Here is a 16,513-nt window from a genome sequence, read left to right as displayed (position 1 = left end):
TTTGAAGCCTCGTACAAGGGTGAGATGAAGGATTTTTGTGGGAGCCGATATTGACTCAGAAAGTTTGGAAAGTACTCCAATCTACCTGCACAAGATCCCCGTGTTTGGCTGTGCTGGTTGAGACTGAGGAGAGGAGGATGGGGTAGTGATCAGATCACCCATAAAGATCAACCCACATGAGCCAGTTTAATTCAACTGTTAGTGTGGGATCACATGTTGAAAGATCAATTGCTGTGGTAGATACGCTATGGGATTGACAAAAATTGGACTATCATCATTCATGACACATAAGTCAATATCATTAAAAATGTAATGAGATGGTAAGGGCAATGGGACTGAAAAGGATTCCAGTATGGGAATCACTGGTGCCTTCTGGAAGCCTTGAAAACCCTTACAGAAGAAAGTATGCCATGTCAAAAGGTTTCCTGGAGGGCAATCACTTTATCCAATAGACACTTATTCTTCAAAATTTGCATGAATCCCTCAACAGTTCCTTATCGGATAGTTGGACAATTATTAGCTATGTACGAGATGAACATGCAGAGCATTGTGTAGAGGATGTAGTGAGTGCGTGACATGAGGTAGAGGGAGAAGGAACCTGCCGTTTCTCCACATCCATCATACCATCTGAAAGTGGTGCCAAGTAATTTGAGTTAAGGAAAGGGAGGGCAAAGTTAGTGGGGATCATCACTCCTTGGAGCTAGGTTTTTTTTTTAGCACAGAGGGTTGGTTAAAGTTGAGGGAGAGGTTTTTGTGTTTTTATGTAGACTTTTGAATCAGATTATTGCATTTAAGTGTGTGTGTGTTGAGGGTTTTGTGGATGTGTATGCTGGGGTTGGCTGAGGGAGAGGGGTTAGGCATGATGTGTGTGTTTCTTAAGTGGAGGGGGGACATGAGTGTGGGGGTTGTGTCTCCGACGATACTTATGTAATGTCAGTTTGACGGGAGATGGGCATCGTGGGACATCAAGAGACCACCCCTGCAAAAGAAGGGTTACCAGATGTTTGAGTGGACAACAAGCTTCCAGGTAAGACAGACCCTCCTCCACTTTCATGTATTGGATTGCTGCTTCCTCCTTCCAACAAGAGAAACTGCTGACAAAGTTATTCTCTACTGTATGTCCAGCATAAATACAATACTGCACAGTCAGAAAGACGCAGAGATAGATTTCGATTCTGTTCTCTTTTGGATAGTAGCTCTATATGTATATGTACCGTGTCAGTGGTGTCTATCAAGAAGCAGAAGATGAAGCAGATGAATGTTGTTTGGAATGGATTTATGCATACATTCACATATTCCATACAGAAAAGACTAAGAAAATATGTGAAGCCTAAAATACTTTTAATATTTATTTTGGATTACAACCTGTTCAGCAGGTATATACATTAAAACAGTCCTCAGAAATGTTAAACTGTACATCTTGGTTACACTTTTTAAATAGTAATATACAACAGCCAATATCATTGCAGGGCAAAACTCTCCTATAATGAAGATTACTGAAAAAGACAATCTCTCTAAAACACTTTTGTTCTCATACAATCTGATATAAACATTTTATGATTATCTTTTACTATAATCACTAATGAAAAAAACAAGGCTCTCTAAAAGACTTTACTTGTTCTCCTACAATCTGATATAAACAGTTCATGATTATCTTTTCCCCTAATCACTAACAAAAAACAACAATGATTTTATACCATTTAGTGTCATAAAGATCTGCCGTAACATTTTATCACCAGCTAATGTATCATTTTCACATTCAAAATTTTAAAGAAAGTGATAAATTATAAAATCTGTTGGACTGCATATAGCAACTAAACAAGCACAGGGCATGAACATAAACATAAACATCCAAAGAAAAGAACTAAACCATTAACTTCAAAGTATTTTCTACTTTGTACTTTCGTGCAAAAAAAATTTCACCTAACATTCAGCAATACTTGGTGCTCTAGGTGCCAGATATTCATTCAAAATTATCATTCCCTTTAAAACAAAAAAGAAAAGCACAACAAGAAACAGTTCATCTTGAAAGGCTCCAAAATAAGTAAGTGTTATGAAAAAAAAAATATGTTCAAATGTAGTTTTCTTTTCAAAATGGAAATGGTATCTTTGAGAATTCACAATTTAGTGTGTTGAAAAATAATGCTCCAGGTATTAACATAAACTTCTTTGAAAGCTGACCAGCATCTCCTGATGCTAAAAGAAGTGACTTTGCAATCCCAGGAACACAGCTGCTTCACCAGACTGCAATCCCAGTGCTTCTTTCCATTTTCAGTAAACACACTAGAAGGTTTGTGTTTGTGACAAACCATTCTTGCAAATGACTAGAAAAGATGCCTTTCGTTTTGTGGCATTTAAACCAAGCGATGGATCACAGATCAACTGCAGATATTTTTAATTGCTGCAATGTGTTTTTAGCTGTAACACACAATAGTAATACACATTTTGCTGTAATACACAATAGGAATGCACATTTTAATGTTCAAAATACACCCACACACCCCCAAACTCAGCATCCACTTCATATCCCCAAAACCTTTGCCACCCACATACATGAATCCCTGCCAAAGGAGTGTTAGCTCCTCTGTCGTTAGAGTTAATAAGCCCTAACCCAACCCCATACTACTGATTAAACTACTAAATTTTTAAGATAACTAATTGGGAACAAATGAAAACAATTGTGACTCCTAAAACCATCATAGCTTACGGTCAAAGTATGACGTGTCCATGTCATTGTCTGGTTGTGGAATAAAAGCAGGCTCTGTTTCCAATATTCTGTCCCAATCCAGGTTGGAGAAAAAGGCCATTGCTTTAACTTCTGAGAAAAAATGTAACAAAACATGGTGTTGCTAGGTTATAGATAAAAAAGTAAAAATAAAATGCACAAGAGAGTGATCTATCTTGGTTGTGATGTTGTGCATTATAAGTTTACATTATTATTATTCCATATCTTTCTGTGAGAATGTATTAAGGCTTTGACATGCCCTTTCATGGAAATCTATCCTAATAGTGTTCATGCAAACATCCCATAAACCTACCAGCAGCACCTGGCCTTTGCTGAGGGTCCATGGTGAGTAGCAGGTTGATGGCTTCCTGCGCCTCCACACCCAGCGCGTCCATGAAGTTAGGCCAGGAAATTGCTACATGTAATGCAGTAACAGGCCCTTATTAAGCGTGCTCATGTTTATTCTCAGTGCAGAAATTAAATATCATCCAAATTAAAAAGTTACTCATACATGTATAATTTCACTAAATCATTTTACTACTGGGTATTTTATTGCAGATACCCCACTTCTAATAAAATTTCACCACCTAATAGTGATATAGTCTTAGTGCTGGCATGGCGTAAAACTTAACCAATACTCCCACCCAGGGTAATATAGCTCCATCAAAGTGAATACTGAATTTTTCTAAGACCCAATAAGCTGGACAGATATAATAGTACAGAACTGTTCAGTAGATATTGTTCTCATCTGTCATTTGTTTCTAAATAAAAATAAAATTAGTATCTTTGGCATCTATTACTTGCTCAAGAAAAACCATTTGATCCGAATGCATACATTTCACCTTTTCATTTTAGTTGTTTCATGCCTCTCCCTCTAATTCCAAAATGATTGCATAACGACACCCTTCATTGGGAATTCTATGCTACACTTGTTAGCTAGGTAACACCTTCTCTTTGGCTTCTGAATCAGGAGTTAATTTGCCTATTGGGGTAACTTAACCAGCTGGTTTCTTACCAAAATGAGGGAAATTTAATCATTGGTATGTGGCCAATGTTCCTGACTAGGAGCCCAGGATTATGAAACATTGGTCATATATATTTCAGTCACTGTCTCTGTGTGAGTGTGGTATGTGTATGCATGTACTTGGGTGGGTGCCTTGGGTATGTGGGTAGGTATGGGTGGGGGTGTTTGCATGGGTGTCTCATGAATGCACCTTGTGTTGCCTGCATGCGAGAAAGTGTGTGTGTGTGCATGCACTATCACATGAACTGTAGATGAAAATATGCGTTGTGTGAAAACTGTAAAAAAAAACCAAAAAACAAAACAAAACAAACAAACAAAATGTTTTTAGAATCACCATTTCTAAAAGTAAGAGTGCTGAAAGCAGACAAACCTCTGTTGAGAATGTTGGCAAACACTAGCTCTGGAGTCTCATCATTGAAGGGTGGAAGTCCCGTCAAAAACTCAAAAAGACAGACTCCCATAGCCCACCAGTCAACAGCAGGGCCTAGAGAAAATAAAAATAAGAAAGTCTAGCATTCTGTGTGTTGAGTAAATGATAAAGAATGGAACAAGATCAAGTATTATGGTGCTTGTCATACATAAGTTACCCATCCTCCTTTCTTTGCCATGCATGAGACAACAGAAATTCAGCAGATATTCTTTCTCAGACCAAACTGGAACTTTCTGCACCTTCCTCTCCGAACTGTGTCTATGTTCAAGGCTTTCAAATCTCTCAAAAGCCATCTCTTTACAAAATATCTTGCACAAACTATTTCCCCTCATTCCTAAGCGTTGTCATCTTCATCAACACACTTAGTTCATGTTTTCCATGGTCTCATCCCTTTGCTGATGCTTATTTTTGTTTGGTTTGCTTTGAGCTTGCATCCAAACAAGGAAATGCATTTTACAAATTCAATTATTTTTTTTCCACGTCTGCAGAGATTCATTTCAACAATCCCCATTCCTTTATACTACTACTAAAGTTCATTGCCTCCCAGGTTTATAATGCCCTTTCAACTTTCCACCATGAAAAGACTGTCTTTCACCCACTCTTCATAGATAAAGAAACTGTAAGAGCTATATAAAGAGTCAAACAAATCTTTATGCATGGAAAACTATAGTTCAAGATTTGAAACTGATACTTAGATTCAAACTTAATATAATGAAACCTGTTACCATACAAAAATTGTGCATTCTGGCATAACTACATGTCCAAAAATAAAATTAAGACCATTGGAGATGCCTGATTTCTTCTAGATTTCTAGATTTAAGAAAATCTGCTGTTGTCATGAAGGAATGAGATTGAAATAGCTTATACCATTCAAGCTATAATTTTTACTTTGGTCTGATATCCCTTTTAGTTCTTTTTGTGATTTAAAAAAAAAAAAATTATTGAATTTTGTGGGTAACAGAACATCTGAACAATGAGCATTGTGAGGTGCTAAAGAGATAATACAATTTTTTTAGGAAACAAGTTTAAGGTATGGGTCTACATGCCAACAGACCACCAGAGATAAAGGATAAAGAATGCGAGCATGGCTAAGTGGAAAGCTGATAGTTCTATGTCCTAGAACTAATAGGTCATTTTCCGTCACATGTGATACACATTAGCAACAAGGTATTGTCTGCCATCTTGTCACCCTCATGGTTTGTTGCCATGTCGGATTTACTGGCTATAAGCTATCTTGTCTGTAGCTGAGTTTGTTGAGCAGTAAAATGTGATTAATAATTTTCTTGGTGCGCAATTTTCTCTGCTATCAAAACAAGTGAAATAACGTACCATTTGTTTGCAGTCAATCATGATTAAGATGCCTTTAATCAGAAAACACAGCTAGTAGAAGCATGTTTACATTTCACTTGAATAACACTTGCTTTGGTGCTTTGTCACCACTGCAGGAAATGATGAAGTTTATACTTTCTACAGACTTCATAATTATATTAGTGTATGCTTGTTGTGATGTGCTAGTATATATGATAATTGAAGAGATAAATGTTACACTAGTATATTGCATCAATACTGCACTGTCTGCCAATAATCAAAATATTAACAAATTCTGTCAACAGCAGATATCTTGATCAGCAACATTTCTTGCATCAATTTACCAAGTAACATTGGGTCAGTTGGACATGATTGTGCTATTAATAATAAAGCGCAAAAGACAAAAAATAGTACAAAAAGCTAATTATGCTAATGCATTTTATCTCTGAGAATAACAACTCCGGTGATGCAGCTGGCACCAGACGGGTGTCAAGACAGATTTTTGTGGAAAAGTAGTAATAAACACTGAGCAATACGAGCATGTGTTCATGTCATTTGTGTCTCAGCAACGTAGCATTGCATTATTTACAAAAGATTCTGCAGTTTGCCTGTTCTAGAACCTGGACAGCATGTCAAGATCTTTATTTTATAAAGAAAGAAAAATCAGCATCCTAGCTCTACAGTATACATACACAGATTGTATGCATTCACTCTGAAAATAAATGCAAGACTTCAAACTCAAGAAAAATTACACTATACTCAATAGGCACTAGGGATTTATGTAAATTTACATTGCAGCAACAAAGTTGAACTATTTCGTATATGGTTGGACCATCATCTCCAGGTTCTAATGTCATCAGGTCAATGAGCACTTTAGACTGCATAACGCCAAACTTTCTGCAAGCAAAGCCTCTAACTCACTTAACATGAATTTGCACAGAAGCTACTTTTCTTGTGTTTTTAATTTGAAGTATGTGCTGCATACTAAATAGTGATTAATGGTCTTAAAATTAATTGGGATCCAGGTATTTTGCATGGCTTAAGCGAATTCGCGGATGACTGGACCATGGCTTAATGGCCCTACAGTGTAGCTGATTGACACTTGTGGTGCGATCCAAATCAGATATTTGGCAGAATGAAATTTGTAGTTCAAATAAAACAGCTCTACCATTCTAAACATAAGTCCATTAACGCCAAAGAAGGAATCCTAGAATGAAACTTAAGCTTCACCTTCAACATACACCCCTCTTTCATTAATAGAATAATGCTCTCTGTTCCTAACTAGTCTCACAATCTTGATGATTTCATCTATATTTTGTCCAGTCAAATCTGTCTAGAATGTCCTGATCATTTGAACATGAATCTTCTGTGCCACCATGTTCACTGTCATGATGTTCACTTTCTTTGCATGTTCACCATCCTGATATGCTTCACTTTCTTTGCAAGCACTTGAGTGGACAAAATCATTTTCCCACAATTTTTCTTCCTGACTTGTTTAACCGCTGCTTCGTGTTTGTTTCTTGCTGGCAGTATGTGAACGAGGGACAGATGCAATATTACCTCTTTTGCAAGACAAAAGCCTCAAACACCTATCTTTAAAAATCTCAGCTTTTGAGCAAGTACTTGATCGCTTATGTCCCAAATGAAGAGTGGGAAGCCAGGAATGGTTGTTCTGGAAATTAAGATCTTTCCTAGACATAAGAATAAAACAACCCATGAATAACATCTTTGTGACACTGATTATAAAAATATCAGCAATGATACAAAATAAATCAGATATATGTCTAAAAAGAAGAATGATAAAACAGAAATAGCATTTTTCATGCTCTATCTCTACCTATAGTTTATTTGTCATCATGGTCATGTATGATGCAAGTCTTGTTTTGTTGACATTCACTTAAGACACTGTCACTGACCAACACTGAAGAAAATATTTTAACAATGTGAAAAGCATACAGAAAAATGTTACATTCTTAAGTAATTGAAAAATGAAAAATGTCTGATTTCTTACCATCAGCAATGTGTTTTGAACAGACTAATGTTTCGTTCCACTTCTCTTCTGTAAATGGCTGCCTTCCAGTTGACGAAGTCATTCTTCTGTTAGTATTCTTGTTTCATCACGTTGGTTCAAAATAATTTTGGGCATCCTCTGAAGATACATTTAGTGCAGTGGTTCTTAACCTGGGTTCAATTGAACCCTAGGGGTTCGTTGAGTCGGTCTCAGGGGTTCGGCGGAGCCTCCGCCACGGAGGTCAAGTCACACCCGCAATTAGTGATGTCACTAAAGAAGGGTTCGGTGAACGTGCATAGGAAACTAAAGAAGGGTTCAGTGATGTGCATATGAAACTTGTGGGTTCGGTACCTCAAAAAAGGTTAAGAACCACTGATTTAGTGGAACATTTTGTTTACCGAAGGGCTTGTTTCCGCATCCTTTTATGCCGCAGACGACTACGACAACTGATTAGTTGCTAGCAAGTTTGTGTAACCACCGCTTTTGCTGGGGAGTAAACAGGTGCTGAAGCAGCCCGCAAAAATTGATGTCACATGAAAACGACCCATTAGTGAAAATCAGGAAATCATAACCTATACCCCAAAGCCAAAGGAAACCCTATGTGCAGTTCAATGTCTATGTATATATACCATGAGGTTCCTGTCGAAGAATCTCAGGCGCCAAATAGTCAGGAGTGCCCAAAATGCGGTCATCATTGTCAGGGCCTGGGTCAGGCCCTCTTCGCACTCCTTCCTTTGGAGTTCGTAACCGCAGGCCAGCAGAAGATCGACGGGATGTTTTAGGCGTTACTTCAAAGTGCTGTCCATGGCTAGCCTATGGACAAACCAAGGACTGCACAGCAGATGTGTTTGACCATTCACACATAGGTTAAAAAAAAGGAAGTATGGTGTGAAAAAGTCTTAACCTGAATTTTGTCATAAGAAATAACTGTAGCAGCATATCTTAATAATGAAGGTTGAAAAAATGTATAATTATATATATAGTGCAGAAAAAATGGATTAGTCATGGATTATATACAAGCACTCTTTGTGAAAATTATAAAAACTACTCACGAACTCAACAGTCTTTATGGCTTTCTGACTGAACCTCAGACTTGGTGTTTCTGGTGGTGCCATTGCTCCTCTCTGGCACACAGGTGAGCTATTATTTTGAACAATGGATATCATCAATTCTTCATCCAACATCTGCGAGCATGCCTGAGGCAGCTCTTGGTCAACATCACTGACAGGCAGTACCTCAGATTCAGAGTACATGCTGCCTGCATCAGCATGGATTGTCTCTGCACCAGCACCCACATACAGTCTGACGGCAACACTATGGTCACCCAATTCTTCCGGCTCTGTCTCTGGTGAGCTCATGAGGAGACTGCCATACAGTTCAGAATAGGACAACTTCTGGACTAGAGTTCCCCTTAGGTTTTCTGATAAGGTGCCATGCACTGGGGAGAGCTCCACAGCATCTGAGGGCTCTGCGACTGGCTCATCCAGTTTGGTGGACCTGACCCGGATTTTGAAAGAGGAAAGGTTGCTAGTGGCCATGATATCTTGATTGTTGTCGGAGAAGACCTCCAGTTGATTATCCCTTCTTCCATCACTATTGATTATGTCATCCCTTGCAGATGTTGGCTGTCCTTTCATTTGCTGCTGCAACATCTCCCCCACCTGCAGTATCTTTACCTCTTGGGTAAGTCCAGTACTTGCATGCCTCCCAAAATCTCCAAGCAATATGTCCTCATAGGAACGCTTCCGACATGGTTGTCCCCTGCTAGGATACCTGCCAGGGTGACAAGAACTGTCATCTGACCCATCAGTCATGTTGACGAAGTGACTGGATGGTCCCTCCCCAGGCAGTTCTGCTACTGATGCTAATCGAGAATTTGCTCTTTGCTGCAAGAAGACAGGAGAGTGTTCGTCCAAGCTTCTTTCCCCATGAAGACTGTTTTCAAGATTGCAATCATCTTGGAAGCTGCGAAGGTTGCGGGCTGCATAGGAGTTCCAAACAGACTCAGATGTACGGTGAAGAAGGGGTGTGTTGTCATCCACACTCTCTTGTCTACAAGAGGCCTTGTCATGACTAAGGCAGTTTAGTTCCTGACAGTCCTCCTCTCCAGAGGTCCCTGCACTGCCAGGGAGGTTATGTAACTCATGGTGAGTGCTGGAAAACACATCATCCACAGATGACACAGAAGAATTTATGGAAAATCTTGCTTGAATCTTGCTTAGATCTGCAGCATACATAGCGCTGGATCGACGGCGCAACCTGGGATCAGACATCTCACTACAGACGTTGACTGATGACATGCCACCCCACTTTGAGGATTCTTTAAGCGTTGGGGTCAAACTTTTCACAGGTGGAGGAGTAGCAGAATGGGAAAAGTTTGAGAAACTGCAAACACAAAAAAAAACTTACAAACGAAAATAACACAAGAGTGATGTCAGACAAAATGACTACAGCATTCTCAATGAAAATTTCTTTTTAAAGAACCCTAAAATTATTCCTACCCCCGGCCTGGTCTGGGAGAAAAAATAGAGTTGGTGGCAAGGCGGTGCCGCAGTGACAGTGCTTTGGTCCCATGAGTCTCTGGAGTTAGTAAGATTCCATTCACCAGTGGACTTAGAGGTCCACCGTTTGTCTTGTTTTCTGAACTAGTGCAGCTAAGGATGGATTTGCGGCTCTTTCCTGGTCTTTTCTCTGAAGTATGTTGTTCACAACGGGAAGCAGACTGCAAAGAAAAAACCCCAAAAACAGAACCTTTCATAATCTGTTTTAAAAACTTCCATTTTGCTGGCTTTTTTAAGACATAAAAAGAATTTTAAATACCAATAACTTGCTTCCCACAAGTAATTGCAAGTAAATTCAAGTAAATACAGCACTTCTTATAACTGTGATTCTAGTAAATTAAGAAAAACGGCCCCTCCCTTAAGAGAGTTTAACCTACTAGGCCAAGAGATGACTTCAGTGAAATTATCTGGCCTGGAGTACGGAACTGGTCAAGTCTGGATCTGGGTGTGGGAACAGCAGGGTTGTCTGAATGAAAAGAAATAATGAGACTGCAGATTCAGAAGGCAAACTGAAAATTGCACAGTCAAAAGGCTGTTGAAGTTTAAAAAAAAAGGGAAGGACATATTCAATAGTCTATAAAAATGAGTCTACTTTCTGCAAAAGATTCACATTGATCATTCTGTGAAGCAACAAGAACACAAACTGAAAAGTGCCTCCAAAAAAATTTACTGACAGAGGCACACTGTGGGTACATACTAAAACTGGCATCCTGTTGTACTCCTAATCTTCATCAGCTGTGAATATCAAGCTGTATATCCCATGTTATCAAACCAAGTCAACAAAGAAGAAATACAATGGTCTACAAATCTAAACAGGACAACAATAATAATTACTTACTGACATCAATTGCAACCTTGGACAGTCCAAAGTCTGTTAGTTTCGGTGACCATTGCCAGAAATTAGCATATTATCTGGTTTCAAATCTCTGGAGAAGGAAATCAAAAGCTTATCTGATCATACTTGACAAGGTTGCTAATTACTTGACTAGAGCCACAAATGTTTAGGGTCCGTACCCAAAAGACTGAACATGAATAAGAAAACTACTAGACAACTGTGCCCACAATTCTACCCACAGTGGTAAAGGTTCTTTCATTTGATTTAACTGGGAACAAGTCAATTTATGATTTGATGGTAACTAATGCCAACATGGAACCACAAAGAACCACATTCCTCTTATTACGGCATCTAAGAAATTATCAATATCCATGTTTTTCCTGTTTTTCTTTTTTGGATTTATCAACAGAAGAAAAGCATGTATACTGAATTGTGCAGGATCTAACAGGATGTTAATGTGAAACATAAGTAAGATGACCTTTGTTAAGATGACAAAAGAAAGCCACCTCACTCAAAATGCAAATCACAGCTTCTTCCAGTAATATTTACCTATGAATAATACCAAGTCTGTGCAGGTGCTCCAGTGCAAGGACCACTTCTGCTGCATACATGCATGACACTTGTTCTCCCAGGTATCCATAGACAGCTAGCAGACTCTTCACATCTCCTCCTACCAAGTACTCCATTACCTACAGCAGCAAGTCACCCATATTTGTTGTTGTTGATGTTTCAAAAATCTTACAAAATACTTTCATAGTTTTAAAAAAGCATTACAAATATCAACAGCTTTCATTGACTATATATGTTTACTTTCTGTTAGCATAAAATTTTTTTCACCTTTACTTTGATAAGTTAACAAATTTAATGAAAAAGAAAATATTGGTTGTATGTATTTATGATAGTATAAAACTACACCAACTTAAACGAACTATTCATTTCAGTGCATTGGTACTAAAACCCACATGCACTAATGCTGTAACCTGCAAACATCAATGTCATAATTTACATACCAGGTAAATATTCTGTTCTGACTGTATGGAATAGTATAGCTCCACCACAAAAGGGCTGTGAATCATTGCCAAAGCATCTCTTTCTGTTGTCACTAGGAATTACCAAAACATCACTTTTAAAAAGACTTTTCAAGAATAACTCAGGTTACAAGAATGACAGAATGTAGAAGAAAATAAAAACAGAAAATATGACATGATCAAAGAGCCTGAGAATAACAGAATAACTTTATTAAAGAAGGGGTGGTATCGTGTAGAACTGCTCTGCGCAGACCTGGTCACACTCTTTGATCAAATTTAACACAAAGAGTTAACAGGTACTAAATTAAAAAAAAAAAGGCAAGTGACCTTGATTTTTACACATTAGCAGTCCTTTGATCTTAATGACTCTTTAACTCTCATAGGCAATTGGGTTCACTGTTTTGAGTCAAAACTGTAATAAGATATAAATAATGTCCATGTTCTCTTTGAATAAATACTTATCTCATAAAAAGTTTGACAACATGATGATGCTTTGCTGAAACGCCATATTTCCTTAGTTAAGTTTCCTCTACTTACCAAATCAAGGATGTGACAATCAGCATCAGTTATCAACCCTGCGTATCTAAGAAACCTTTGTCAAAACATCACTTTTCTGTAGGACCAGAAACAAGGGATGACTAAAACAGCAAAAGCTGTATCCTGAACAAAAAAAGCATCTGCATATGTGTGCATGAGCACATGCATCACTGACCCACATGGGCTCATAAACTTGTATATAATTACCTTGTGCAATAAGGTTCTTATTTATCAGGTCTGCCTTCTTCATCACTTTGATTGCATACAGTTTGTCTGGGTCCGACTTTTTGCAGCCAAGAAAAACTTTCCTATAAACAATTTTAAGTTACAAAGCTTTATTAATATAAAACACTATAGGGGTGCCACCAAAAGCATAAGCTTATAAAGTGTGGTCACTAAAAATACTATAAACAAATTATCAGTCTACAGTTATTAAATGTATTAAAATTTTATAAAAATTGTTGATCTTATTGTGCTGAAATTAACTAGCATTTGTCCTGCTGTGAATTAGAAGTAAAGGCCTAACATGATGACTTTAATTACACTTAGATAATGACTTTCAATTACCAGAATGCCTTTTGAACATATATAATGGCTACTTTGAACACTGTAAGAACAGCAATGTTGTTGTGGGGTTTGTTTTCGACAAAATAATTAAGTAACCTGAATGATAACATGACTAAAAAAAATTCCAATAAAGTCAAACATTCAACTATAAAAAGTAGAAGCAAATTGCACCAGTTTAATAATATCAAAATTAATTAAATATTGCATTATTGTGCATGTCAATAGTAAGGCAAAAATGTCATAGCTCTTGTAGATAAACAATGCATACCCAAATGCTCCTCTGCTGATTGGTTTTAAAAGCTGAAAATCATTTGCTGTTGGAATCTGAAAAAGTGAAAAAGAAAAGCAAAGTGACTGGATAATGTAATAAAGAAAAATAAATGAAAAATAACAGTATGACTGATTAATGAAATGTAGGATGATTTGTGAAAAAGATTTTCAGGGGGATAAACTTTCAGTTTACCACTCAATATTCTCCTTGTGTGATCCTCACTACAAGCCATTAATGGCAAAATTAACAAGACATTTTTATGTCCATGGTGCCAATATATCACGATGGTGGTATATGTAGTGGTCACATAACTGAAAGAGTAGGTTTGAATTTATTTTAACACTGTAAAATACAGTTTACAATAAACAATTCATGTCGTACACAGGATACTGTTTAATGATTATAGTTTGGGGGCATTGGTAAAAAACTGGCAGCATCTCAATGAGTCAAAAACTACCAGTTCCGCTCTGTTAGTGTGAGTTGCAAAATAAAACATCGTGCAAGCGTACTCTTGAAAAAAAAGCAGGATCTGTGAAACTGCCGTCTATTTCAATAATTGCAGCATTCTCTCTTTTTGGAAATCTTCGACGTTAGCACTGTTAATAACAACTGACAATATATAAAAATAAATACTTAATATCAAAAGGAATATCGCGCTAGCTCACCCTGCGTTTAGATTGTGAAGAGTCAAACATATCCACTTTACTCTCTGAACCTCCCTCTATGCTTGCTGATGCAGACGAAGAGTTCTTTGACTTGTCGTGAAAACCTTTAGGTTCTTTGTTTTCTTTTCCTGGATGTAAAGAAGCCATCTTTCTGTTGAGACAGTCATACTCAGCCAGGTACAGCTGTACGCAGCTTTGAAGTTTTGGAACAACCGCCGTGAATGACCACTCACAACTTCACGTTGAAGAAGGAACATCAAGGGACGCTACTCCAATTCCCGACCCTTTCAGGCGCTTCATGATTGTTAAAGTTTCTAAACTGAAGAAAAACAATTGTACTTGTGGCCCGCAGAGTGAAAAGTGAGACAATCCAGGTCACGAACCACAAAGACTTGAGTACCATCTCCGATAGGAAACTTCTCTGGGATCCCAACACTCAAGCAGCGCCTCTTCCTTCTTCGGACACTGCATGAAGTCTATATCCCATCGATATAGAGAGCGTGCTGTCCTCGTTCATCTGTTTTTACAACAGTTTATCGGTGAAGAACAAGACCAGCTTACATCGTGTATCCACCTGCTCCAAAGACACTGGGACAGACCAGAGTGATCTTCAGACTCTGTATAACAGGCAGACACTTCTGAAAGTGTCTGGAATTTTTCGTGATGACAGTCCTGTCCAACTCCCATCGGGCCGCAGATTCTGTGTACCTGAGGACCAACAGATTGAGGCTGTCCTTCTGAATGTTACTGCGTGCGAATGAATGCAGCTGCCTGAACCATGAATGTATGTGTTTTGTGCTGCCATATCGAGCTGCCCCTCATTGCCCTCTGGGATCAGTGCTGTTATCTCATAATAAATCCCCCATGGAGCTGAGCAATATCATTGACTGAGTCATAAGAATATTCCAAAGCTATAGAGATCAACAAGTAGTAGATGAGAGAAATACATGTACCAGCAAAAAAAGTATATATTTTCAAATATTAAAAATTAAGTTGCTTATTAACACTTGTTAATAATATTAATAATATTGCACAAAGAAGTCACTGACTGTAGTTTCATTGCCAACTGATAATTAAATCACTTAAAAATGAAGGAAAGCTGACAGAGGCCGTTTACAATGTGATGCTGACACCAAGAAATTTATAAAGAAAGGAGAAAGTTCCTATTGTTTTTGCTTGGATTTTTGGCCAAGTTTAATATATGAATAGTCTGGTTCTAGCTAGGTCTTTTCTTGTGCAAGAAGATAAATGTAATCTTTGCTGGTTTCTTGCATTTCTGGGATTTCTGGACTTGGTTCAACTCCTATCTCACCGAATGGATGCAGGCTATGTTCCTAGATAGTAAAATCAGTCCCCCATCCTACATGTGGAGGCAGCATTGCTATTTACAAATTATCATTTGCCAAGTACCTGTTTTTTAGTACTGCTTTATCGTTCCTCCCGTACATCTTTTGAATGTGTACAAGTCTCTTTTTTGGCTCCCTATAGCTTGATACGCCTGTTCTGCATTTATGGACCCCCCTCTGAGCGCTAAGAACAAACTCACAGCCTCTACCTTTTTCTCAGAATTTCATTATATCCTGGACTATAGCAATGCACTCACTGGATCTGCAGTGTTTCTTGGAGATGTTAATGTCCATTTTGACAACAAGTCTCATCATGCATCGACCTGATGACCAATTAGTGCAGGCAGTTGATGTTTCTCAAGATCTTACATCTGATCATCACTGTGTATTGATTGAACTTGATCGCAGATGCCTATCATCGGCGCCAGTTTTTAGACTCACTCATCGTTACGCATGTATAATTCTCAACCAAGCTTCCATTCTGTCACCTCTTACTGAGACTGCAGACTTCAAAAACCCATATCTACCAATGAAACAACATCTCCCAAACTTTTGTTTGTCAACTGCTGTGCATGTATGAATTAATGTGTGGGCAGCTAATTGGACGGAGACATTTTGGTGTAATAAATTTATTTGTGCATCTGTGAGAGTTTCTGTGAAGGTTTGAATGTATGGGTAACAGAATAAATGGACAGAAGTGTTCATTTTTTAAATGTCATCAGGTCCGCCATCAGTGGGGAGGAACGTACGTATATTCATTATTATTTTCATATAACAACTGATCACTCGCACACTGGCATATGACAGGTGGACGCCTTTATCTTAAAGGAGATTTTCAGCTGCTTTAGTCTTGACAAAAATGCCAAACCTTGTTTTTAAGGGTAAGGTTTTTAAGTCCATTCCGGACTGTAAAATTGATGAACAAATTTGGGAGGAAAGCGTCTGTTCACAGTCTGGTTTTGCTAGATGAGCTGGCACACAGAGTTAAGCATCATCTCATATAGTCACCATCAGCATATAAATATAGCAGGGTAGATGCAGCTGCTCTCCCAATCTCACCACAAGAACCAAGCAACACTTTCATGGGTTTAAGTTCTTTTACTCCCACACCAGTCGATAGTGCTGGCAGAGGCAAAAATTCTACATCACGCACACGTGCTCTTGATGAAATGTGCTCCCACCTCTGCGCTGTCTCCTCACTTTCT

General features: G+C 38.2%; 1 protein-coding gene across 1 annotated transcript; it reads right to left on the bottom strand.

Moving 5' to 3' along the window:
• Nucleotides 1-1,324: 1,324 nt before the first annotated feature.
• On the bottom strand, nt 1,325-15,972 carry LOC112558639 (serine/threonine-protein kinase greatwall-like). Its single transcript, XM_025229211.1, is given in 15 exon segments — nt 1,325-2,418; nt 2,708-2,818; nt 3,039-3,140; nt 4,120-4,233; nt 8,128-8,311; nt 8,551-9,883; nt 10,000-10,220; nt 10,437-10,525; nt 10,898-10,942; nt 10,945-10,985; nt 11,444-11,583; nt 11,905-11,996; nt 12,667-12,767; nt 13,295-13,350; nt 13,963-15,972. Coding segments are annotated over 15 exon segments (2,823 nt in total). The 5' UTR covers nt 14,110-15,972; the 3' UTR covers nt 1,325-2,371.
• Nucleotides 15,973-16,513: the final 541 nt, after the last annotated feature.

The sequence above is a fragment of the Pomacea canaliculata genome, linkage group LG3 (genome assembly GCF_003073045.1).
Source record: "Pomacea canaliculata isolate SZHN2017 linkage group LG3, ASM307304v1, whole genome shotgun sequence".
Classification (NCBI taxonomy): Eukaryota; Metazoa; Mollusca; class Gastropoda; order Architaenioglossa; family Ampullariidae; genus Pomacea; species Pomacea canaliculata.
This window is presented reverse-complemented; position numbering and strand designations above follow the sequence as displayed.